Source organism: Nematolebias whitei, chromosome 23 (assembly GCF_014905685.2).
Source record: "Nematolebias whitei isolate Nwh7 chromosome 23, NemWhi1, whole genome shotgun sequence".
NCBI classification, from domain to species: Eukaryota; Metazoa; Chordata; class Actinopteri; order Cyprinodontiformes; family Rivulidae; genus Nematolebias; species Nematolebias whitei.
The window spans coordinates 10463888-10489657 of NC_056520.1; the positions used below are offsets into that span (position 1 = coordinate 10463888).

Consider the following 25770-nt stretch of genomic DNA (forward strand, 5'->3'; position numbering starts at 1 on the left):
TCTCTCGGTTGGCCTGGGAACGCCTTTGAGTCCTCCCAGAAGAGCTGAAGAGGTGGCTGTGGAAAGAGATGTCTGGACCTCCCTGCTCAAGCTGCTGCCCCCTCGACCCGACTTTGGAACTTGCGGAAGTTAATGGATAGATGGATCTACATTAAACCGGTCGTTTAATTGCAGAAGTGTACTCCACTACATTAAATGAAAAATGTGAGGGTGGTTGCCAAGTTTGGAAGGCATCAAAATAATGTGCACAGCCTTGAATACAATTTTGCAAACCAGACAAGAAAATAGTCCTTAATTTTCAAAACCTGGCTACTTAAAACTTTGCTATCACTGGTTCCAGTAGTATTCAGTGAGACTGCAACATACATTTTCTCTATTTTCTTAAAGAGCTTGCCTTTATATTTTACCAAAAAATAAAAATGTTATCACCAGTTGAGAGGTTTTCTATAAACATTTTATCTTTAATAGTTTAACTTCATTTTGTTCCATCACAGACAGCACATTGTTAGCTTCTTTATTGAAGACTTTAATGAACAGCCACTACAACAGCATTCTCCCGTGCCAAAATACATTGTTAAACATTTGTAGCTGACTGAGCAGCCTTAGGTGTTGGATTATTACCACCAGAAGATGTTCGCCACTTATACATGGCAACCATATTGGTTTACATACAATACTGAGCTTGGAAATAAATACAAATATTGGAATGGTTTCTTGGTAATTGTACATCAGCATCTTACAAGAACTAAAAATTACTGTTGTCGCAATAACGAATAGGTCGGAGCTTAATTTACCAGCTAATAAAGAGCCAGAGTTTAAGTTTTACAAGAAACCTTAAAAGCGTCTATAGATTTAGAATTTGGCTGTGGAGAATTGTGTTATCTCCATTACTGAAATCCTTCACAAACACTGTCCACTGCAGAGTAAAGACTCGTTACCTTCCATCTTCAGCTCCATCAGGTCTCTCACAGCCAAGTTTATAAATGAGTACCAGCAGAACCCAAGCAGCCTTTGACTCAGAGCTTGGTGTTCTTGCTCTCTTCATTGAGGCTGAAATCAGAGTTTTTGCCGACCTCATAAATGTTCTTCTCAGCCTTCTTTGCCATTTCCAAAGCACTGAAGTTCTTCTTCTCCTTGTCCTCAGGCCCCAAGAAGGCAAACTGGGCTTCTATCTTGGCTGGGTCAGTGTAAGTGTAGAACATGGCCATGATGGAAAAGATAATGCACACCAACACCAGCAACGAGGCAAACAGGATGTATTCAGCCCACTGGAGAAGAGAATCACACACAAGCCGAGATCAGATTTAGTACTTCAACATTGATATGCTGACTTCCTCACTAAGATTTGGCTGAGGAAGCTAGATGAGTTGTCAAATATCAAAGTTTTGTCCTACAAGCTGTAGTTGCTCAATCACTGTAAAATTAGATTTAAAATGATCAAACTTCTGAAACTGTTAGACCAACGCAATCCACTTTGGACTTAGCTGTGTCGATAATAGCGTTAGCTCATCAGTCCTGCTGGATTCAAACGGTTTCTCCAACCTGAGGTTGTTCAAAATGTTTTCTACAACTGGTAAGCAGTTATGGACAAGCAGTGTTTCCCCTACCATTAGACAAGGAGGGCGCCCCGCCCTGCCTACAGAACAATCCAACGCCCCACCCACTTTACAATTGCCGGCACTGACGTAGCGTTAAGTTAGCGGCGTGCAATACAGTCACGCTAGCTAAAAAGCTACAGATGTAGCGCTTGGCTTGCCTCCCTCCGCTCCCCCCCACCTCACGCCCACTGACAAAAATCACGGAAGAGATGAGCGCCTTGCCAAGGCAAGTAACCACTGGGAAACGCTGGGCACGGTTCCGCTAACAGCTAATGGCGAAGCTAACATTTTATTTAGTAGATTAGCGTTTTGCTAACTTTGGAAACTGTTAGCACCAGTGCTTAATTTGAGCCAGATCCTGCCGGGACAAGATCCGGGAACTCTCTTTTTTTTTATGACCGGGCACGTTCTGAAAACTGTTTGCTCGGATCCGGTAACTCATATCTCTGCTCCTAAAAGTCCAAAGTCATTGCATATTTTTATTTTAAAAACTACAAAATATATAATTAAACAGCACAATTAAATTGCAAATCAGGTTGCCAGTTTAAGTGGCTTATTAATAAAATTTTGATTATTTATTAAAATTAGAACGAGAGAAATGTTCATGTATTATTCACATTACGTCACGTATCAAAACAACGGCGCTAATTTGTCAAAGTAACAGCGATCAAAATGTCGAAGACAGCCCAATTTACTTTCTTTTTAAAAAATGGAGCAGGAGCAACAACGCTCAGGACTCAATTCAGCGGAGAAGAATCGTCTTGGGGTGGCGTTAGGATGCTTGACAGAAGAGGAGCTGCTCTATTCATGCACAAGGAGAGAGCTGTTGTTGCTCTCTAATAGTTATTGAATAAAGCGTTTACAAATGTAAGTAAACGTAGATGTTTAACAACCTGTTAAAATACACCAGAATGCAAGATATGGCATCTACTTTATTCAAAATTATCTTGGGGAGGACCCACAGACCCCCTGCAACCCCTGATCCCCCCGCACCCCCCACCCGCTATTTGCATTCCGGTATCGACCGGTTTACAAATTAAGCCCTAGTTAGCACCATTTAGCTTTTGATAAATTTTATTCTGCTAACTTTAAGTCCACTAACACACATTTGTTCCTAACTGTTGTTCACTTAACATGCGGCCTTCGCAGTCTGACAAGTAGACTTTTTGGGTCTTTTATTCTCTGATCATTGCTCGTTTTGTCAAGGAACATACAATGTTCATTTAAAAAGAAAAAGTATATATAAACTCTGCTTCGTTTTGCATCTAACGCATGAAGTCAACAAAGAGAACAGTGCAACATCCACTCACTTGGTCTGAGAGTGTTGCAGCCTCTGCAACAATGAGCACAATGATGTTTCCTACGGCAACAGTCAATAACCAACCAGCCTGCAGCACAGACTTCATGTTGGAAGGCGCCTGGATAACAGAAAGTGATGGATTTAAAGCTGAAGTTAAACAAAAATAAGACTGAATTCGTGGTCAACCTGACATCAGGACAGATGCACTTACTGTATGTGCCTCAAACTGTTTCCATATCCTTTTCTTTGAAAGGTTTTCTACTATTTAATAAGAGCACTTTACCTGTGAGTAGGAGAACTCCAACCCTGTCACTGAGAAGACCACCTCTCCTGAAGTCATGAGGAAATACTGAGGAATCTGCCAGGCCATGTGGATGGAGTTGGGCTTGATGTCCTCCACTTGCCATATCTTTTGCATACACTGCAGCACAACAGCATTCACAAATGTTAGTTTATACCCAAACTATCCTATCATATCTGAAATATGGCTCACAATTGACTCAAATTACAGTTTGTCCAAATATGAACGTTTGTGGGATGATAATTGTGTAAGAGCTGCCAAAGCCCAGCTTTTCATAGAGGATACACTCATTTCCAGCACTGTCGGTGATGAAGAACTGAGCCCTGCCAAAACAAAATACCAGTCAGAGCAGAGAACACGCTTTTCTAAAACTGTGCTTCAAATAAAAGAATGGACGGGTGGAAAACTTACGATCCGTGTGGCACATTGATGTATGAAGACATGTTGTTGAAGGTAACAACCTCCCAATGGTTTTTGCCACTTACTGATACAATCAGATTGGAGCCAAAGCCATTGAAAAACCTAAAGCACACAAAAGGTAAAAAAACAACAAAGTAGTAAATAATTCTTATTTTCAAATTTAAGTACAGTACAGTCAGGGTTTTTTTTTTTTGTCTCTCTCTATGCTCCGGTGAAGACAGATATACCCTCTTCTGTTCCGTCCCCCTGCTTCCCTGCTTTGCTCTCTTTCATTTTGTGAACCTTCAAGAGCCTCTTTTTTTTTTTTCCTGCATACCTTCCTAATTCGAAGGATTTGATCAGCTGGTCTCAACAAAATTGATCAACTTCTCTCGACAGGAAGTCAGGGTAAGGAGGACCATCTTACCTCAATGGAAACTAATTGGCTTCATGATGACAACTGTTTTTTTGCTGGTTGGGTTGGTGAAATCTGGATTGTCTACAAATTTGTGTGGATGTGTCGAAGCTTGGCAGCACTCAGAGTGAATTATGTGGAGTTGCATCAGAGAGCTGGGGCAGGCTGTTATCAGGACTGTGAACTTTCTGGCAGCACCCATGAACGGTTGGGAATAATCTTGGAGAAGCTGAAAGCTCGACTTTCGGCGTAAGGAATCAATTCGGCTGTTTGGAGTCACCATCAGAGAAATGTACCAGCGAGACTTTAAAAGGCAGAAATGGCAATTTACGAGTTCTGTCAAACTGTGGCCTTGACGGCGGACTTATCTCAACTTCTCCTGGCACGTTTAGGAAAAACAAAGATGCTTTGTCTGTCTCCTCACCCCTCCCTTCCCCAAGGCCGTGAACATGTGACAGAACCTCAACCGAGCTGATGTTCACAAACACCTCTTATCTGGACAATGGCTGAGGGGGGCTCTGGACTATGCTATGACCTTCCCTTAAAATTCAATGCCTTCACCGGTCTATATGTATCATGTCTATTTGTGTTGCTTTGCAGTGGTAGGTTTTTTTGATGCCTCAAACCATGCCCTGTCTAGGACGTGGTGTGAGAGATCTTTTTTATACAGTCTCTCCTTGTGTTTTTCATCCCTTTTCTCATCTAAGCAAAAATATTATTCTGAATAAGAATAAAAGGGCCGCGTGAATTAGTAGCAGCTTTGTGCACTACGTCCATCTTTTGGACGACTGTACGTACATGTTCTCGTATCTCGGTGCAATGAAGCTTTTTCTGATTCTGATTCATGGGGCAAAGAAAGGCTACCCTCTTGCAGTTTTTGAGTTTTATATATTGGGACTTAATAAAACTATTGTCTTTACCAGGTTCTGCAATTGTTCAAATCTGATCGGACTGAATGTACTGAATAACTAACTGAGCATTATCGGTGAGTGCATACAGGTGCATTAACAATACCAAGCTGAAAAGCCATTCGCAAAGACTTCAGAGAAGTAGCTGTTGCTACCCATCAATGTGTGAAGGGTTAAAAGTCATGTCCAAACTATTTTGAGTCCACAGAGAAAAAATATTCACAAGTGAAAATTATTTAAGACAGCTGCCAATCTGCCCAGGACTAGACATCCCCCCAAGGTCAGAGTTTCTAGAGTCAAACGCGAAGCCATTTGTCTGACAACGGAAACTTGAACCAAACTGGGTTATGATGCAACAGAACAATGATCCCAAACACATCAGCTAATCTAGAATGGAACGGTCCAAAGAGGAAAGAATCATGGTACAGTACTGCAATGGTCCAGTCAAAGTCCAGACCTCAACTTGACTGAAATGCTGTGGTGGGACCTCACTGAGCTGAAGCAACGCTGGAAAGAGGAGTGAGCCACAATTTCCCCACAACTACATAAAAGGCCGATAAAGTCTAGTTGAGAGTTCTTGCTGCTAATGGAGTTCTACAAGGTGCTGGATCAAAGTCTGGACTTTGTTCTGGTTAAGAAAACTCTAGAATTAAAAGAGGCTGGAGTTTATTGTTCCTTGTCTTTTGAACACTTTTACTCAACGTTAGCAATGACGCCCCACCTAAGTTTATTGCGTGTTCGCAGAAAGTCAGAATGCTAGGCTAGCTGGCCACACTAGTTTTATTAGCACTACAAGTAGATAACTCCAAAGCATGCTGTATTTTTGCACCTTCATCAAACAATATATTGTATTTTACAGACAAGAACACTAAAACAATTGCAGACTTATTGTTTATTTTAAAAAAAATAGCTTTAAGCTCACCTGATAGCATTAAGACCCTGCTCCGGTTTTGCGGTAATGTCTCTGAACTGAGGAAAGAGAACTAGTTTTGAGTTCTTGTGAGGACAAAACAGAAACGTGATTTTACCTTAACTACAATGTTTTCCCATTTGGTTGCTTACCTCCAAGTTCCTGAGTTGGGGTCCCTCTTGAACAATGACGATGGTACTTCGAGTGCCGTCTGGTAAACTAATGTAATCAGGGGTACCAGACTCTACGTTTAGACTAAATGGCTCTTCAAAGGTCATATATTCCTGGTTGGGCACAAAGTGAAACCATTAATCAACGTAATTTCATTCTCTAACAGTAAAATATGATAGCATATACATATTTTTTATTGTTTGTTAAGATAACAATTTTATCAAACGTATTACACAGATACATCAAACTGATGTTCTAGTGTTTGTGTCAGTAAAATATTGTTTAATGGGGAAACACAAGGCTATTTTCCCTTTTAATGGAATTCAGCCTTAGTGCGAGTGTTCTCAAATGTTCATACAGTGGAAGTATCCAGTTGAAAGTTGTGCTGTCCAGCTTCTACTTGGAGGGATCTGTTGACCATGCTGATGAACTTCGCTTGTCCCTCGGTGCTCGATGGGAAGTTAGGCAGAGTTTGCTGGAAAATGAAGGAAACTTTTATGAGGTTCAGGTGTGTTCCAACATTTTTGACCCAAGGACAGCAGGAGGGTTTGGTTCCCTTACATCAATCTGCAGCTGAACCAGGGCAGCAGCCACAAAGGCAAGGGCAGCCAGGAACATTCCCACAGTCATCCTCCTCAAAGGACTGCAGAATAAACGTAAATTCACATTAGAGTTTTTGAATCTAAAATAGTCATGCCAGTCATTATGGACCATTAATTTCAACAAACTAAGTGTCATTTACACTACTTTGGATATTTTTCAAATTAATTTTATTTTCCTTCATCCATACATTCAAACAAAAACTGAAGTACTCATTCTTGGCCACCAGGTGGCGAGAACACAACCCTAACCCTAACAACATACAGTATCAAACCATAGAGAAAGAACTTTTTCACTTGATTAAAAATTCTTCCTAAACTTGTTTTTCCCATATCCTGATTTTTTTACAGTTTTGTCTGTTATTAACCATTTCAGCAACCAATTAAAACTTGATTGCGATGAGAGCAGAATAAAGAAAAAACAGACCCAGAAATAGTACTGTAATTGAACAGTACTTATGTAGCACCTTTCTGTCTTGTCAAGACACTCAAAGCGCTTTACACTACAATCTGTGTCCTCATTTACCCATTCACACAGCACTCTACTAGATCTCTGCAAAGCTAATTGAACAATTCATTCTAAAGAGACTAATCAGTGCTTATCACATTCATGCACCAATGAGACACACATCGGAGGCAATGAGGGGTTCAGTGTCTTGCCCAGGGACACTTCGGCATGTGACTGCTGGTGGATTCAAACCCCCAACTCTTGCATTGGAGGAGGACTGCTCTAACCACTCAGCCACAGGCGCACAATAGAGACAAAGGGGGAAAAAGCAGCTCGGTGTTTGTTTTAGTTTCTGGGGCATAAAATGAGAGTAAGCTAGCACAAAATAGGCCGTTATATATATCTGTTCACATCAAACCATCAGAAATGGCTAATTTAAAAATGTTAACTTTGTAAAGTGTTTTTTACGAGGTTTTTTTCTAACCATAACACAGTACAGGTGGACACTGTGAAAAAATACCAGTTTTGAAACTATCCAGATCAGTTTAGATCTTTACATCTGAAATACCTGTAGTGCACCATTAGGTGGCGACAACATTCCTAATAACAGCAAATCAAAATACAGAGAAAGAAGTAGCTTGGCTAAAACATGGTGGCCTATCAACATATAATAATTGTTAACAATTTCAGCACGCAACAGCTATTGATAACAGGATCAAAATAAAGCAAGAAAGACAGAATGGTACAAATTTCTCAATTTTCCTGAAACCATCTCTTTTTATTTATTATTACTGTTTTTTGTTGTTGTTTTTTTTTAGCATTTTTAGGCTGTATATGAACAACTTGCACAACTTCAAACCAGATTAAGTTTTAAAACTGTGATCATAGATATCGTTATATTCACTAATCCAGGGGTTCCCAACCCTGTTCCTTGAGGAACGCCATCCTGTATGTTTTAGTAGTTTCTCTGCTCTGACACACCTAGTTTTAATAAATGGGTGATTTACAGACTTCTGCAGAGCACGAGGAAGTAATTAAATCACTGAATCAGGTGTGTTAGAGCAGGGAAACAACTAAAACATGCAGGATGGTGTTCCTCAAGGACCAGGGTTGGGAACCACTGCTAACCAATTAGTTCATTTTTGACAGATTTAACCTAATATGTTTTTTCCTCCTTTCTTTTAAAATTACATTTTGATTTCTGCATTGCATACCTGAAAAACATTTGAACATTTGTTGGAACAGGACATTTCTGGTCCTTTTTTGAGTACCGAAAAGCCAATTACATGATTGGAGAGACAAGAATACCAAAGAGCAAACTCACGTAAAGTTTAATTTGCATTTGGAAATCAATGGGTAGATCACGCTGTCCATGACTGGAACCATAAGCAGGATCAGAATCGGGTTGACAGTCTGGTAGGAAGAAGTTGGGTCAGTATGAGGTTTTCTGTTTCATCAGTTTAGTTCAGCAGCCAAGAAGATTCAAGACAAGAGTCTCACCTGCATTTGGTCCGGCTGGATTACCATCAAACCCTGTTAAAAAGAAAAATACATTCTTCATTTACATATATTTTTTTGGTGTTTTCAACTCGCAAGTTAAGGTTTGAGAGAGAACACTTACAAAGTTGCCATCCATGGTGGTGGCCTGAAGGGTCCATCTTGAGCCCTGAGGATCAGACATATTTCTTGTTTAGTTTTTATATTCTACTTTCCAATGAAATACCATCCATCCATTTTCTGATGCTTATCTAGGAGCGTCGTGGAGCCAATAGGTCCAGGAGGGAAACCCAGACATCCCTCTTATAAGGAACACTCTACAGCTCCTGAAATTCTGGGGGATTTGAAGGTGTTCCCAGGCCACATACGATACGTAATCCTGCCTGTCCAAATACTTCTTTAAAACGTCTTCAGTTAATCCAAAATTTTGCTGCCAGAGTCTTAACTGGAGTTAGTAGGAGAGATCATATCTCTCCAGTTTTAGCTTCCCTCCATTGGCTCCCTGTCAAGTCCAGAATTGAATTCAAAATCTTAATTCTAACCTACAAAGCCCTCAACAACCTAGCGATATCTTATATTCGAGATCTTATTGTTCCATATTTTCTTAACAGAGCACTTCGCTCTCAGATGGCAGGCTCTCTCTCAGTTCCTATATTTTCCAAAAGCAGAATGAGAGGAAGATCTTTCAGTTATCAGGCTCCTCTCTTGTGCAACCAACTTCCAGATACTGTCCGTAAGGTTGACACATTGTCCAGTTTTAAGACTGAGTTTAAGACTTTTTTGATAAATACTATATTATATATTATAATAATAATACTAATAATATAATACTAATAATATAATAATACTATATTTGGTATTATTTCTATATTAACATGTGATTCTTGACCTGCCATTGTGTATCTATTCCTACCAAACAAAGCAGATGGCCTCTTGCCCTGAACCTGGTTCTGCTAAAGGTTTCTTCCTCATGAGGGAGTTTTGCCTTTCCACTGTCGCCTTCATGCTTGCTCAAAATGAGAGTTCTGTGATGGAGTTCAACTCAAAGCAGTCTGCTCCTCAGATAAAGTCTAAAATTATTATTTTTATTTATGGACGTTTCTGTTAACTTACTTTTACATATGAATGTTTCTGTTCAGTGCCCTGAGATGACTTCTATTGTGACTTGGCGCTATATAAATAAACTGAATTGAAACTGAATTGAACTGAGAGTTCTAGGCCTGTCCTTGGGTCTCCTCCTAGTGAGACATGCCCAGCAAACCTCTAGAGGAAGACGCCATAATCAGATACCCAAACCACCTCAGCTGGCTCTGACTCTTAATGAGTAGAAGTAGCTCTACAGTACTTTGAGCTCTCCCTGGATGATGGAGCTCCTAACTGTATCTCCTAGGCTTAGCTCAGCAATCCTTCAGAGGAAGCTGAGTTTAGCCACTTGGATCCAGGATATTGTTCTTTCAGTCAGGACCCGTAATCATGACTGTAGGTGAAGGTTAGAGCTGACAAACAAATAAACTGAGAGCTTTGCCTTTCAGTTGAGCTCCTTCTTCCTCAAAACAGACTGGAGCAACACCCTCATAACTGAAGACAATGTCCCTATATGTTGACCCATCACTGACCAATCCTTGATACTTGAACTCCTCCATTTGTTACAAAGACCCACCTCTATTCTAGATATTAAGTCAATAGAAACCTCTACAGGTTAATACTAAAATTGGCTTTCTTGAGTCTTAAATAACTATCTTGATAATAGAACCATGATCTATTTAAAAAAGGGATAATTTTTCAGTGTAGACATGTAGAGTCGGACTATCACCAACAGAGGATGTTGTTACCTGTTGGTAGAGCTGTCATTTCTAACCCGAACCTGGAGCCCGACCCCGATTTGGACCGGACCGGGCCATAATAATGTGCTTAATGTGTGGGCCGGGCCGGTGTTGGGCTTTTTATTGCGTCAGGAACGCACGCGGCCGACGATCCAATATATGCAAACGTGTCTTGCCATACTGCACCTGCCGCACACGGCCATTTGACCGCGTGCTGACCAGCTGGTTTAAAGAGGTAAAAAGTTCAGTTCAGATGGACTACTGCCAGCGATCCATCAGCCCAAATGGAGGTTCATTCAGCCGCTGCACTCAGTGGCTGAGACCCAAACAGGTGAGATCACAAAATATCCGACATGTCAGAACAGGGTCCGATGCAGGCAGAAGCATGGGAAGCATTAAATGTGCTTTCATGGCTCTTTAGCTCTGATCTTCTGCCCTCTCAGCCACCCGCACCTGCCAACCATTAATAATAGTCGATGGTATAGGCAGTCAAAGCTTAATTAAAAATGTCGGGGGGGGGGGGGGGGGTCCAGATTCGGACCTGTAATTACAGTTAATTCGATGGATTGGGTGGGGTTCGGAGATGATGGCTACGGGCTGGGGCCGAGTCGGTTCGGATTATTTGGACCCGAGTGCAACTCTACCTGTTGGTCAAAGAGAGCCCAGAACATAGGCAGTGGAATGTAGAGAAACAGCACTTTCAGGACCATCTTCACCTGGGCAATCAGGAGTTTCTAAACCAACAAAGAGACAATCACATTAATTCTTTCATTTCGAAGTTCATATTTGCCTGTGCTTACATCAGCTATCTGCACCCACATCATATTTCTCCTCAGCCCAGTCCATCCAATGCTCTCTCTTGGGGTACACAGAAGAACGATGTCTGAAGCGGTTCTGGACAGCGAACTGCAGACAACAGAAAGCCCATCAGTAAGGAAATGCTTATTCTTTTGAAATGTTTTTTTGAGGAGCCACTTACCGAGATGCAATAGAATACTTTCACCAAAATGTTTCCAGCTGGAGGAACCCTAGTGTACATCCCACTCCCAACGATAAATACAACTATGAACACACACACAGAATGCATTTCTTACAATCTATTGTGTTCACTGAACAGTTCATTTCATTAAGTCACCATTGGCACATGTCACAAGGCATGTCTGAAACCTTACTTAGAGCGACCACCATGAGAGCAGCAGGGACACCAAAGGCCAGCGGGTAGCACTGCTGCTGGCTGTGAATACCACATTTCTGAGCTGAGAACCACAGAACACTGTTAAATACTGCATATGACAAAGGGATTCACAGTATGTGGAGTACTCATGATCCAATTCCAGATGTAGACTTGCCTCTGAGTATGGGGGTGATGACAGTGGACAGCAGACTTCCTGCGTTGATAGACAGGTAGAATATGGAGAAGAATGCGCTTCTTTGCTTTTCCTGGAAGACATGGCAAATTCAACAAGTTACTTTTTACTCAAGACAGTATTCATTGAAGTAAACAGTAGTATGAACAATCACAGTTTGAAGAATGGGGTTAAAAAAAATCTCACAAGGCAATCGAGCTCAAGGAATCTGAAAAGCTCCGCCAACGCTTTGAGACATTTAAGAAACACCCTTGCAAACATGGTTCATCATCTAGTAAACATTCTCACGTTTAAATTTGAGAAGATTTTTATAATAACACAGTCTCATATGCATTGGTAACATTACGGCTGCAATCTTTGTCCTTCACCCAGAACATGGTGATAAAGTTAAAGTCAATTGTACTTATGGTTATTAGTTAATAAACAACTAACAGATGGAACAGAGATACAAGACATGCCGAGCAGATAAACTGATAGCAGACTAATGTCAGAAGGAAAAGGTCAGTGTCTACGTGTACAGTTCTCTGCATCATAATACACGTCATTGTACACAACAAAAAATGACACACCTTTAAAAAAAACACATACGTTTGTGTTTTTCCTTTTGTGCAGAGGACTTGATTCAGTTTCCTTTCATTTTTTGTCTTGTAGGTTGTATCTCGGTAATAAGGAATTTCACATGAAGTTAAACTGGAGTTTGTGCCTAACATGCCAAATATTATTGGCTAGACAATTCGGTGTCAGCTACTGTGGTTATTCTGGGTTGTGTTTTGTTAATGAGCTACCAAACATGATCAATGGAAGGAAAACCAGTAATCTGACAGCAGGGTGAACATATTCATCAAATGATGTCCCATGGTGTCTAATCTAATAAAGGACCTATGCAGTTTAAATATGCTGATGAAAATGTAGCAGGATAAACACTGTGCATCATATTTTGTTGCATCTGGGATTATGTAGCTGCAGATCCGTCAGGGTACCTAAATACATTCACTGCAATGGCCTCATTCAACATGACAATGCCCTCCAACAAATATCAAAAATAGTTTAAAACTAGTTTGAGGAACACAAGTCTTGGATGCTGACTAAATTTTCCTGACTTGAGTCCAGTCAAGCATCTACTGGACATGCAGGACAAACAAATCGAATCCCTACTTCACAACCTACAGGACATAAAGGATCTGTTATTGATGGTGTGAGAAACCACAGCTGACCCTCAGCGGTCTTGTAGAGTCCATCCATCCATCATCTTCTGCTTTTTCTGAAGTCAGGTTCTGTCTCTTGAGACAGAACCTCACCCTCAACCCGAAGAGAGCAATCCATGCTTTTCTGGTTGAGGACCATGGCCTCAGATGTAGAGGTGCTGATTCTCATCCCAGCCGCTTCACTTGGATGCGAATTGCTCCTGTGAGAGCTGAAGATCACGGCACGATGACGCTAACAGGACCACATCATCTGCAAAGAGCAGAGGTGGAAGCCTGAGGCCACCGAACCAGAAACCTTCCGCCCCATGGCTGCACCGAGAAATTCTGTCCATAAAAGTTATGACCAGAATCTTGTAGAGTCCGTGTTCTTAAGATTCTGTGATGTCAACATATGTACCAATTCAGTGGCAGGCTGTTGGTAATGACTGATTGGTGTATTGTAAAAATGTATGTCCTAATAATACAACAAGAGAACCTATGGGTATATTTGTCTAATGGATCTATAAATGAAGGAATATGTTTTAACCCCAGCTGGTCTTTGCTCCTTAATTAGTTTTTCTGAAGGAGTTTCCACAGCAAAATTGTTCTTACAACTACTTTTGCACTCTGCAATCATGCTGAAGAAAGAAAATGGGGTGAAATTGAAGATGCAGTTTGTTGAGTTCCTGATCCATCTTCTGAGGATTATCCAAGACTGAATCACATAAGCAGAGGTCCTCAGACCTTCTTCTCCCAAGCTTACTCTTCCAACTCATTTGGAGGGAGCCCAAGACATTCCTCAGGCCAGATGTAAGATGAAATGTCTTCATCAATTCCTGAGTTTGTCCCAAAGTCTCCATCCAAATGGATTATGTCTGAAACACCTCATGTGGAAGGCATTTTACCAGATGCCCAAACCACTTCAACTGGGTGCTTTCAATAGAGATAAGCAGCAACTCTACTCTGAGCTCCTTACATTGTCCCTAAATATCAGAGGAACATCATTTCAGCTGAGTGTATTCTGTACATCATTCTTTTGGTCCTTACCCAAAGCTCAGGACTATTGGTCCTCACTGGAACATAGACTTTCAAAGGTTTGATTTTTTTTCTCATCTCCTTCTTCATCACAGTAGATCAGTACAGTGTCTGCATATCTACAGACATTGTCCCAATCTACCTACATATCAACCTCTTACTCCATTCTACCCCCACTCATGAACCAAACCAAGATATGTTGACATCTACACATGGGGCTGTGGTTCAGTCCCAACCAGGAGTTGGTGAGTAAGCCTTTTCTGGTTGAGGACACCACGGTTGACAGGCTTTTACACTCTGTCACAGAAATAAATACCAAAAAACTGAACCTCATTATACCAAAATAACCTTGAATGGGTTGGTTTATAATTGGAGTGAATTGGATTATTTATTATGCTCTAATGTGAATTGTGAATTGGCAGAGGAGGCACTAACGTGTCAAATAACTGGAATGATTTTCTTTCAAATTTGAGAAAATGAAGGGCTTCTTTAATCCAGTTTGTATATGTAGGTGGAACTGCAGGTTTCCAATTCCAATTTAGCAGTGTTAGCCTCCTGGCTAATGTAAAGGCTATTAAGTCCGTTTTAGCAGGAGAAAGCAAGTGAAATAGGCCACACACTGTATAGGGCGTTTAGATATTAGAAGCAATATCCTCTTCTAGATAAAATTCAAATTCAAAAATACTTTATTAATCCCAGAAGGAAAGTATATGTTGTGGTAACTCATCATCCTGGTTTCATTAAAGAGTTGTTATAGATGCTGATGGCTGTGAACAGGAAGGATCTCTTGTAAAAAATAGACAACATAAGAACAAAAATCCAACCAGAACCTCCTCATAAAACCACAGCTCTATGGGAGTAAGTTGCTGTGGTCTGTCGGCATTGACTGATATACATTTTAATTAAGGTTTGCAATATGCCTTGTGAATTTAGTGAGTGCATTATCGGCCCATGGAAGCAACAACTTGGAGTTATTTCATTGACAACTAAAAAGGTCTGATATCTGAAATCATACTGTTACGGCTGGATCAACATCTAACCTGATCGTCTTCAAACTGGTCTCCTCCAAAGGCAGCCACGCAGGGTTTGATTCCTCCTGTTCCCAGGGCAATGAGGATCAAACCCACTACGGACAGAGCTCTGGGGGCCAATCACAGAGCAGACGAAATGTTAACGCCAAATATAAAGCTTGGTTTTGTCACTTCATACAGCTTTTTGTGTGTTCAGCTCACATGTGGAAGGTCATGTTGTCAGGTGTGCCGTCCTTGTCTAGGTCTGTGATGTCATGGATCGCACCCACCGCCATGATGACCTGTCCCACCGCATACACTATGGACAGGTAAACAATGGTTCTGTACAGAGGGAGGGAGGGAAGTTCAAGGAGTGGAACATGTGGACATCAGCTTCAGGAGATAAGATAAAGGTAACAAATCTAACATGAAACTATAAAAGGTGACTCCTAGAGATATGCTTTAACCCCTCCCCTACAGAAAAACACTTTATATGTGGCAAAACGTGATCACGTGTGATCACATGTGATCACATGACCATGTTGAAAATGTTCCAAATACGTTTATATGTTAGCAAAACATCTATGAACCATTGGACAGGTTTGAATGAAACTCTCATAAAGTCAACATTTATTGTACACTGAATGGCCAGCAGAGCTAATTAATGTTAGCAAACACAAAAATGGCCATGCGTAGGCAATGTTGCAGACACTAAGCTGAAGTTTGATGTGGTAGTAGTTGAAATTCATCCTCAACACCTAGTCTGAGCGCCAGCTGAGTTTTGAAATAGACTTCGAGCCTGACGCCGCACGCTTTATACGTGTGAATTATAGCCAAACCAAACTGATGAAAATAAGAGCGTATCTATCACGGAATACAGCAGCGATCAGCAATGATCTCAAATCTACGCTCTGCAGAATGCAGATCCTAACGTCATCTTTTCATTCATTCAACCTTTATTTATACATTCCAGATGCTTGGAAAACAGCCTTTGTTCATCCTTTGCTGAAGGGAGGTGACCCCACCTCACTGAACAACTATCGACCAATCCCTAAACTCTGCATTTTAGCCAAGGTTCTAGAAAAACTGATAAAATCTCAAATCAAAAAGTATTTGGACTCATTTAACATCTTATCTCTCCATCAATCTGGTTTCAGGAAACAACACAGCACGACTGCTTAAATGAACGTTTTTAATGACATTGTTGAAGCACTGGATGCTAAGGATTATTGTGCCACACTTTTCTTAAACCCGTCTAAAGCTTTTGACACTGTGGATCATAACATCTTGTGTCATAAGCTCTCAGAAATCGGTTTCTCAGAACACACTTTTGGTTGGTTCTCTAACTATCTTTCAGATAGAGGTAATGTGTTCAATATAATGGTATTTCCTCCAGTTATTTAACACTCAACAATAGTGTACCACAAGGCTCAGTCTTAGGACCCACCCTCTTTACAATCTACATAGGTATTGTAGGTCAGAGCATCCCTGATGCATCCTTACATTTCTATGCTGATGACACAGTTGTTTATTGTCGAGTTAAAACAGTTGCTAAGGCTTTCCAGCTTTTGCAATCCACCTCTGACATCATCCAGTCTGATTTGCTCCATCTCAAACTTGTCCTAAATGCCAATAGAACCAAAGGGATGCTTTTTTCAAACAGGAAGTCAGTCCCAGCAGTTCTTCCTCTGATTTTACCCTCAAATGGAGTCCCTATTGAGTTAGTCAATTCCTATAAATATTTGGGTATCTTGGTCGGCTCACATCTCTCTTTTAAGCTCCACGTAGAAAACCTAGTAAAGAAACTCAAAGTTAAACTGGGTTTCTTTTTCAGAAACAGATCCTGTCTAACTCTGAATGCTAGGAAACACCTTGTAATCTTATCTTAGATCTATCTTATAGTATCTTAGATTTTATTACTGTTTTTCTTTTACATTTTATTGTTGGATGTAACTGGGACCCTGTGTACATAATTTCGCTCCACCACATGTACCACATGAGGTGCGAATGACAATAAAGAAACTCTGACTCTGACTGTATCTGTGACTTTCCTTCCCTCCATTGATTACGGTGACATTATTTACATGAACGCTCCTACAAGAACCCTGCAGATGTTGGATGCTGTCTATCACGGTGCACTAAGATTCATAACTGGCTGTAACTACCGTATCTACCACTGCACCCAGTATTCACTGGTTAACTGGTCATCATTAACTTCACACAGACTCTCTCACTGGTACATTTTCATCTTTAAATCACTTCTTGGTCTGTTGGCTTCATACATCTCCTCCTACATGTCTGCATGAGTGCAGCTACAGCGTGCGCTCTCAGGACATTATTACCTTCTCCTGTTTCCTGGAATATCTTGTAAAAAAGATGCAAAGTTTGAAGATTAGAAAAAGATTAAATATGGCAACTTTTAACCATTTAGCTATTTTGTCTCTTGTTTTTAAGGGTATTACTGTTTATTTGACCCCCACGTGAACTCACTTTGTAAAAAGGCCCACCAGTGAATCTATTTTTATTGGAAGCTCTGTGGTTTTAATGTTGATTCGACTTTTATGAGAATGTTTTATTCATGTTGTTATTGTGTCTTTTTTAACTTTCACCTTCATCTGTTGGTTTGGATTTCTGACGTAAGAACAGAAACAAACTCTCGAGGATTGTCAGGATGTGTAGCAAAACCGCTGGCATAGTCCTACAGAACCTCATTGACCCACACAAAGCGAGGTCAGTGAACAAGGCCATGCAGATTCTGGCAGATCCTGATCGCCCACTCCATGGTGAGCTCAGGTTACTTCCATCTGGATGCAGGTATCTGCAGCCCAGATGTACGAACACTGATGACTTCCATATTGTTGTTTTAATTTCTTGTGTAGGATGTTTTATATCTACTGACTGTGAAACTAATTGCCCCTCGGGATAATAAGGATACTTGAACTTGAATTTAAAAAAATTATTTTGGCCAAGCATGCTAATTATGCAAGAAACGTGTCATCAATGGAAAAGAAAAGCCTAAAAAGTCTTACCTGTAAGAATATTTTTCTAGTTAAGTGTGACGATGTTTGATTGCTTCAACTAAACCAAAATGGTATTAAACAAATTCTTGTCCATTTCTGTTTTAAACTCATTTTTACCCATAAAACATGTTAAGATATTTAAAATATATATTTATTTATGTAATAATATCTTATTAGGGGTTATTAGCCATGCTTCTTGAGAAAACAACGTCATCTTGTTAAACTGTTTTTTGAGACTAACTTGAATTTTCCAAGCCATGAGTCAGCGATAATGGCTCCCAGGATGGGCGTCAGGTAGCAGAGAGCAACGAAGGTGTGGTAGATGGTGGTGGCAAAGTCATCATCCCACTTCAGGAAGTACTTGAAGTACAACACCAACACGGCTGCAGAGGCATAGTAACAGGAGCAGCAAATTTGGGAAAGTACAAAGGAAACATTTGGTCAAGATTTTGGCCATTTTATACATTACTTTTTAAAAAGCATAAGCACAGTTTGGAAGTACTTGTGCTACTTTATGTTGCTTTATACATAATAGTTGTGGTCAGACATTTATTTTACCTCATGAGCATGAATGTAATAATAATTTTGGGCACAAACTTATTGAATTGACCAATACTTAGACGTTGCCGTCGGATGAAACTGGTTGAGATGTTCAGAAACAACCCAAGAGCCACCAAGGCTCAACTCTGCCATGAACTGGAAACTTCTGGAACACTAAGGTTTATATGGCCATGGTCTGAATGGATATCAACCAAGAAAAAGCTCCTGTTTCATCAAAGACACCTTCAAGTTGAATGGACAAGCCGAATGTCATATGGAGAAACTGGGATTGAGCTATTTGGCCACAATGAAGAAGTATGTTGAAAGTTTTCAACCCAAAGAACAGCTAGTGTACCATCAGGCATGGTAGTAGCATCATAGATGGAATAAAGAAGGAGAACTTTCACATTCTTCAGCTTCACTTCAAATGAACAGCTAGCCGGTTGAAACTTGAAAACAAATTGGTGTTCCAACAGGACAATGATCCCAAACACAACAGAACTGGTTTCTGATTGGATAAAACATGCATTTATGCTACCATGACCTTGTCCTGGTGGAAAATGTGTGGACTATGACTGAGTTAAGTCTGTGCCAGAAGATCAACCAGTTTTAATGAACCAACTCTACCAAGATAAGTCAAATAACCAAGCAGAACGATGTCTGAAGCCTATTGACAAATACAAAATGCCTGTGGTCAAGGTGCAACTTGCGAACGGTCATTTACCAAAATATTAGTGGGGATGTTTTGATATATTTGAGTCTGTAACTCATTTTTGAAAATCAATGAATTGGTTTAATTCCCTTGGAAGAGAAAATGTTCCAACAAATAATTAAAAGTCCAAAATAATGACATTCATGCCAAAAATGACTGGATGGAAACCAACAATAAACCTTTCCAAACGTTCAAGGAAAAAAGCAGTAAATAGTTGGAAACCTTTATTTCCTAACTTTGAAAATACACATTTATTAAAATCATTCTTAAAACTTTAATATTATGGGAAAGACTCAAAAACATTTGGTCAGATACTTGATCAGACAATACTTGTATATTTTACTGAACCAGGTTTTTCATGGGAATTCTATACATTTGACATGACATTGCTAAATCAGGGCTTTCAAACCAAGCAAACACAATGGCAGTGCCTAAAGACAGCCTCATAACGACATCAGACAGAAGAAAGTAGCTCACCTCGCATGCCATAGTAGGAGAAACGCTCACAGAACTCATTCACCACAATAAAGAAAATGCTTATTGGGTAGCCGAAGACTGTAGCCTGTTTGGAAGAAAAGTGAAGGTACAAAACAAGTTAAAATGACCAAACATATTTGTCTATACACATTTCAGTCACTACATTGATCAACTTACTGTTCTTTTCTTGGGTCTCTTTAGCTCATCATTGCCTGTAGAAAAAAAGACTAGATAAGGCTCTCTTTGTGTAAGATCCAAATAAAGACCGTAACCAAATATAACAGGCAATAATAGTAGTAATAGTAGTGCAAAAGCTTCAAACTATTAGGTGAAATAGGTTTACTAAGGGTAATTATGCTTGAAAAAAGGAATCCCAGAATGTAAGTGCCAGCACTCACCTGCCATGGCTGCTGTGTGTGTCGACTTTGGGGGCCCCAACGTCTCCAAACGAATCCTTTTAACAAAACAAGGGATGGAGATGGCTGATCCCTGCCCAAATTTGAGACACACAGACCAAGTCGAGACCTGGCAGGTCCTTATCTAACCTCCTATTCACCAACTGCTACGCCCAATGATGCTGGACTGTGGAACCAAGCAACAGCTTGGCCCAACTTCCTTGCAAAGTCTGTCCATCCTTATCACACCCACCTGTATGCGTGTGTATGTTTGTGCGACAGTAATTAGTTTATGACCCAGGAAAAAGTGCAATCTAGCTTTACAGATAAAGTGCCTCAGTCAGGACAAATGATAAAAGCTTGCTTTTGATTCTAATAAAACCAATCACTGAAAAACTGTAACAATGCAACAAAAGTACCCATTTAAGTTCAAGACTCTTTATTATCCCAAGGGGCAGTTTGTTTCACAGTCTGTAGGCAAACAAAACATCCATACTAGACAAGACATTGAGACATTAAAATAACAGTACAAAAATCATCGTTTGCTGAGAAGCCGGGTCACTACAGGAATTAATGAGTTTTTCAGTCTGTTCATCCTACAGGTACATCTGGGCTTCAAATACCTGTGGCCAGATGGAAGCAACATGAACTTACCATGGAGTGGGTGATCAGGATCTGCCAGAATCAGCCTGGCCTTAACGACATTTATAAAATTGACATTTAAAATGACATTTATGTCTTTTAAACCAACTGACCAAACCAATTGTGTTCACCAAAAAACTGTTTTACATCTGAGCTTTATGGTAATAAAAGTGATAACATCTGGGGTTTTTTTTATTTTTAATTTTTTTTTTGACAAAACATAGAAGCTTTGTCTGAAAACACTTACTGTTTTCATAGAAGGAAAGCAGCCATGTTCTACCAATGAAGTAGTAATTGACTGACGATCAGCAGGTGTGAGGACCGCTTTCAAACCAGAACTTCAATCAGTTCACTGAGAAAAATGGCTTCAGCGATGAAGCTAATCTTTTAAAGAGTCCTAAAACATTCACCCAAAGTTAGTGTCCTTTAGTGATCAAACTTCTGGCTTCATTTATCTCAGCTTAACAAAACAAAATGGCTCCTTCGGCTCTTAAATATCTCTTCAGTAGGAGCATTTAGGAGCTTTAGTTATATTCATATCTCACAAAAAATAAAAATTTCCCTGGTCCAAAGACAAGTTATCCAAGATCAAAGCCAACCTGGACCCAGCATGCAGTCATTGCAAACAAACTCCAGCTACACTCCTGCATACATTCTGGACCTGTTCCAAACTGCAGACTTTTTGGCAATCTACATTTGATCCTTTCTCTGGAATATGTGGCAAAACTGTACACACATCACCACTCATTTTACTGTTCGGGGTAGTCCCTGTGGATATGTCCTTCAGCAAATGTGAAAGGAATGCGATTGTCTTTGGCTCTCTTCTGGCCAGGAGGCTAATTTTGTGCAACTGGAAGGACCAGCACATACCTAACCCTAAACCTAACCATTACCAGTACATACCTAACCCTAAAACTAACCATTACCAGTACATACCTAACACTAAACCTAACCATTACCAGCACATACCTAACCCGAAACCTAACCATTACCAGTACATACCTAACCATTACCAGTACATACCTAACCCTAAACCTAACCATTACCAGTACATACCTAACCCTAAACCGAACCCATCCTCAATTCACACCTTAGTCCTAAACGTAACCCCTAACCCACCAACGACACTTGAACCTTATGAGGACCGGGCTTTGGTCCCCACAAAGAACAGTTGGTCCTCACAATGTACTGTGTTGAAAATGTCCTGATGCATGCTCAATAATCCAGGTAGAAAAATCTAAAAAAGTTAAATCTGGTCCTCTGGACATTCAAAAAAACTGTTGAAAAAAAAATGTTGAAAATGGTCCTCACAAAGTAACATAAACAAGCACACCTACTGTAGAGGTGTCTCACACAAAGACACACACACGTGAACTCACATATCCAGTATCACAGCCTTTAAAAACACGAGACAGTATATTTATGATAGACATGTCACCAAGTTGTCAAAAAACCCTGATATGAGGGCTAACTTAGAAAAACCACACACACACACAGTTATCTAAATTGCCCAAACACTCCCAGCACTACTGATTCAACCTTTAAGACTTTAATATTTTACAGCACTAAGACTTTTACAGTCTGTAACTTGTGTCAGATTTGTACCAGTGTACTAACGCCAATTCTTCCTTTATCTGCTTTGAAGTTATTTTTTCCGTTTCAAAAGCATTAGGCTGTAGCTGTATTTTTTTTTTCTTTCTTGTAGTACTTTTTGATATTTAAAACACAACTGCACAGTTTAAATTGTCTTTATGAAACCTACAAAGTGCTTGACGTTTGATAAACCGTATTTTTCCACCATCTGTTTTAAAAGATGAACATTTCGTCAATGGGCAGGGCTGGTCCAGTTTATTCATTCTTGAACCACATGGGCAGATTTTGACTTTAAACTTGACTCTTGAAAAAGCTAGCTCTTAAGCTAGTATCTCACTGAGCTATGACTGTCAGTGACATCAACCTATAACTAGACACAGGACAGGAAGCAGGAAGTTGAAGCCACATAGGTCAAGCGCCCCCTAATGTCTGGCTGTGGTACAATTTTAAGTTCCACCCTTCCATTTTTATGAATGGGATATTTGCCTCACTAAAAACTAAAAATATGTCAGATAATTATTTTTTAGCTGATGATTTTCTGTTGACTTGCATAGCACTTAGCTTTCTGCCATATACTGTATTTAAATAAGCATTTTCAAAAATACGTTGTAATTTCTTTCAACGCTATAAAAAGGTGTCATGTTGCACTTTGATTGACATCACAGCTTGTTGGGATGATGTGTATGTGGGTCTTTTGTATCATTGGTACAAACAATCCTGAGTGCCTCTGGTTCCAAAAATACAACATGGTGGTACCCAGAAAAAAAATATATTTTGGCTTTTGTTTTGAACATTGGGAGGAAGTGGAGATGCTTTGTGGATAATAATGATGGTCAGCGACCAATTGCACACAGCACATTAAAAAAAATCTGTGCAACTAACATTTCCCTCAAAATAGTAACAGAGTTATTGTGGGTGACTGGAAACTTAGTTCTGATACATATGCAAACTTAAAGCAAAATTTTGCCAAAAATTTCTCAGTGATTCTAAGTGAATGTCTTGTGCATTTTCTTACTATTTTGTGTCTCCAAATTTTCTGGCAGAAAAAAAATTCATATTGTGGCTCTAGGCTACAACGGTAGTGTTAGAGCTAGCTAATACACTAGCGAATAATCATAAAATTCTTTGTTTGGGGTGAGGTTCTGCCTCAAGTGGGGGAGTTTAGGTATCAGGGTTTTGCTAGAGTGAGAGAAGAATGGAGTGTGAGACCGACAGACTTGGTGTGGCTTTTGCAGTATTGCGGACTCTGTGCCGGTCCGTTGTGGTGAAGAGTGTATTGAGCTGCAAGAAGATCTCTGTGTACCAATCGGTCTATGCTCCTACCCTCACCTATGGTCATGAACTCTGGGTAGTGACTGAAAGAACAAGATCATGGATACAAGCCGCCATAAGGAGTTTTCCTCTGCAGGATAGCTGGACTTTCCCTTAGAGATTAGGAGATAACTTCAGTTATCTGGGGTCAAACTTTGAGTAGAACAGCTGCTCCTTCACATATAGAGGAGCCAAATGTGATGGTTCAGGTATCTAGTAAAGATAGCTCATGGACACCTTGTCAAGGCACCCTAACAATGTTAGGGAGATTTTCCGGGCATGTCTAACTAGAAGACGACCCCAAGGACCCAGGACACGCTAGAGAGACTGACATTCGGTTGGCCTGGGAACACCTTGGAATCCTCCCAGAAGAGCAGGAAGAAGTAGGGAGTCTCATTGAGTCACGAGAACTTATTGTCAAGGGTAACCTGTTTTAGACAGACAACATATAGAGTACAATATAGAGTACTGACCCCACCATCCGACTCCAGAGCAAGTGAAAGATGATGGATGGAAAGACTTAATAAATGGTGTGTCATTAGATCTGCCGTGAAACTCTTCAGATTAAGATGACAGCAATCTATTTGGGACTGATCAATTTAGCTGCTTGCCAGTCCTGACAGAATCATACTATTAAGGAAAATTTAGAAATTAAGAGGGCAGCATGGATGCACAACAGGTAGAGCTGCTGCCTCTCAGCGAGCAGGTCACCCTAGTTCAAATCTCGGTCCAGGGGCCTTTCTGGGTGGAGTTTGCATGTTCTCTAAGTGCATGCGTGGGTTTTTTCCAGGTACTCTGATTTCCTCCCACAGACCAAAAACATGAATGTTAGGCTGATTGGTGACTCTAAATTGTCTCTAGGTGTGAGTGAGAGTGAATGGTTGTTTGTCTCGTTTGTCTCTATGTGTCCCTGTGATGGACTTGCGACCTGTCCAGGGTGTCCCCCGTCCCTCGCAAAGTGACTGCTGGACATGGGCACCAGCGACCCCCGTGACCCAAAATGGAAGAAGCGGGTAAAGATATTGGATGGATAGAAATTAACACCACAAACATTTTATAATACTGTGTTTTGGAAACTCTCTGTCACTTTAAATTAGTTGCAAACAGTCACAACTCAATGAGACAGAGGCTCAGATGGTTTTCCAAGAGCTATGTGCACATCTGCACATCCACACCTGTTTTGTGATCTTTTGAATGAACAACAACAGGAGAATATTTTTAACCAGATTGTATTTATTCATGAGTCTTAAACATATTCACATGAGAAGTCACCAAGTAAAAATGTTTCATATTGAATTTTGCTTCACAGATAATAAAAGGATCCTACATGGGAGGCAAAAGAACTTGGTTGAGTATAACCTGTCCCTCCCTAGTTCTAGGTTGCACTTTTTTTTTTTTTTATGTCTTTGGCAAAAGTCTTCTTTTTGACCTGTAGGTAGCATTGGTATCTGCAGAAAATATTGCACACACTTTATTAATTTTTATAAAATAGGTCAAAAATATTCTGGTTAACTTGGCTTTACACTGTTTCTATACAGGTCCATTGGCCTAAAATAGTAACCATTTTTATTAAAACAGATCCATATAAATTATCAGAAAAATGCAACCGCTGTAACTCAATGAAGGAGAACAAAAAAAAAAAAACTCTATGGAATACTATTAACAAGGTGTGTATGGTAACAGCAGTACACTGAACAAGACCGAAAACCCAGCGGTTAACGATGTAGACTTGGGTCCAATGCAAATACTGAAGTTCCTCGAGTTTTTTCTAGCCCTCTGACAACACCAAATACGGTAGAGATGTCCAATCCTGGTCGAGGGCCACTATCCTGCATGTTTTAAATGTTCTCTGTTCCAACACACCTGATTCAATTTTTGAATTGCCTCAATGTTATGCATAAGCCTATTATTAATGTTGGAGCAAAGAAACCTCTAACAGTGGTCTTCAATCCTGGTCCTTGAGGGCCACTATCCTCCATGTTTTAGATGTTCTCTGTTTCAACACACCTGATTCAATTGTTGAATTGCCTTAATGTCCAATATAAACCTATTAATTACTTATTAATGCTGGAGCAGAGAAACCTCTAACAGTGGTCTTCAATACTGGTCCTCGAG

At 40.2% G+C, this 25770-nt stretch overlaps 1 protein-coding gene across 1 annotated transcript; it reads right to left on the reverse strand.

The window, feature by feature from the left end:
- Positions 1-456: 456 nt before the first annotated feature.
- Positions 457-20229, reverse strand: slc15a1b (solute carrier family 15 member 1b). Its single transcript, XM_037696374.1, has 23 exons — positions 20113-20229; positions 19892-19926; positions 19715-19799; positions 18227-18368; positions 15188-15307; positions 14996-15095; positions 11719-11809; positions 11542-11625; positions 11349-11431; positions 11189-11275; positions 11014-11103; positions 8671-8715; positions 8550-8582; positions 8374-8462; positions 6564-6645; positions 6361-6477; positions 5984-6115; positions 5844-5890; positions 3611-3721; positions 3408-3522; positions 3182-3319; positions 2909-3016; positions 457-1268 (listed from the first exon to the last, which is right to left on the reverse strand). The coding sequence occupies exons 1-23, from the start codon at positions 20117-20119 to the stop codon at positions 1017-1019; spliced, it is 2193 nt and encodes a 730-aa protein (XP_037552302.1). The 5' UTR covers positions 20120-20229; the 3' UTR covers positions 457-1016.
- Positions 20230-25770: the final 5541 nt, after the last annotated feature.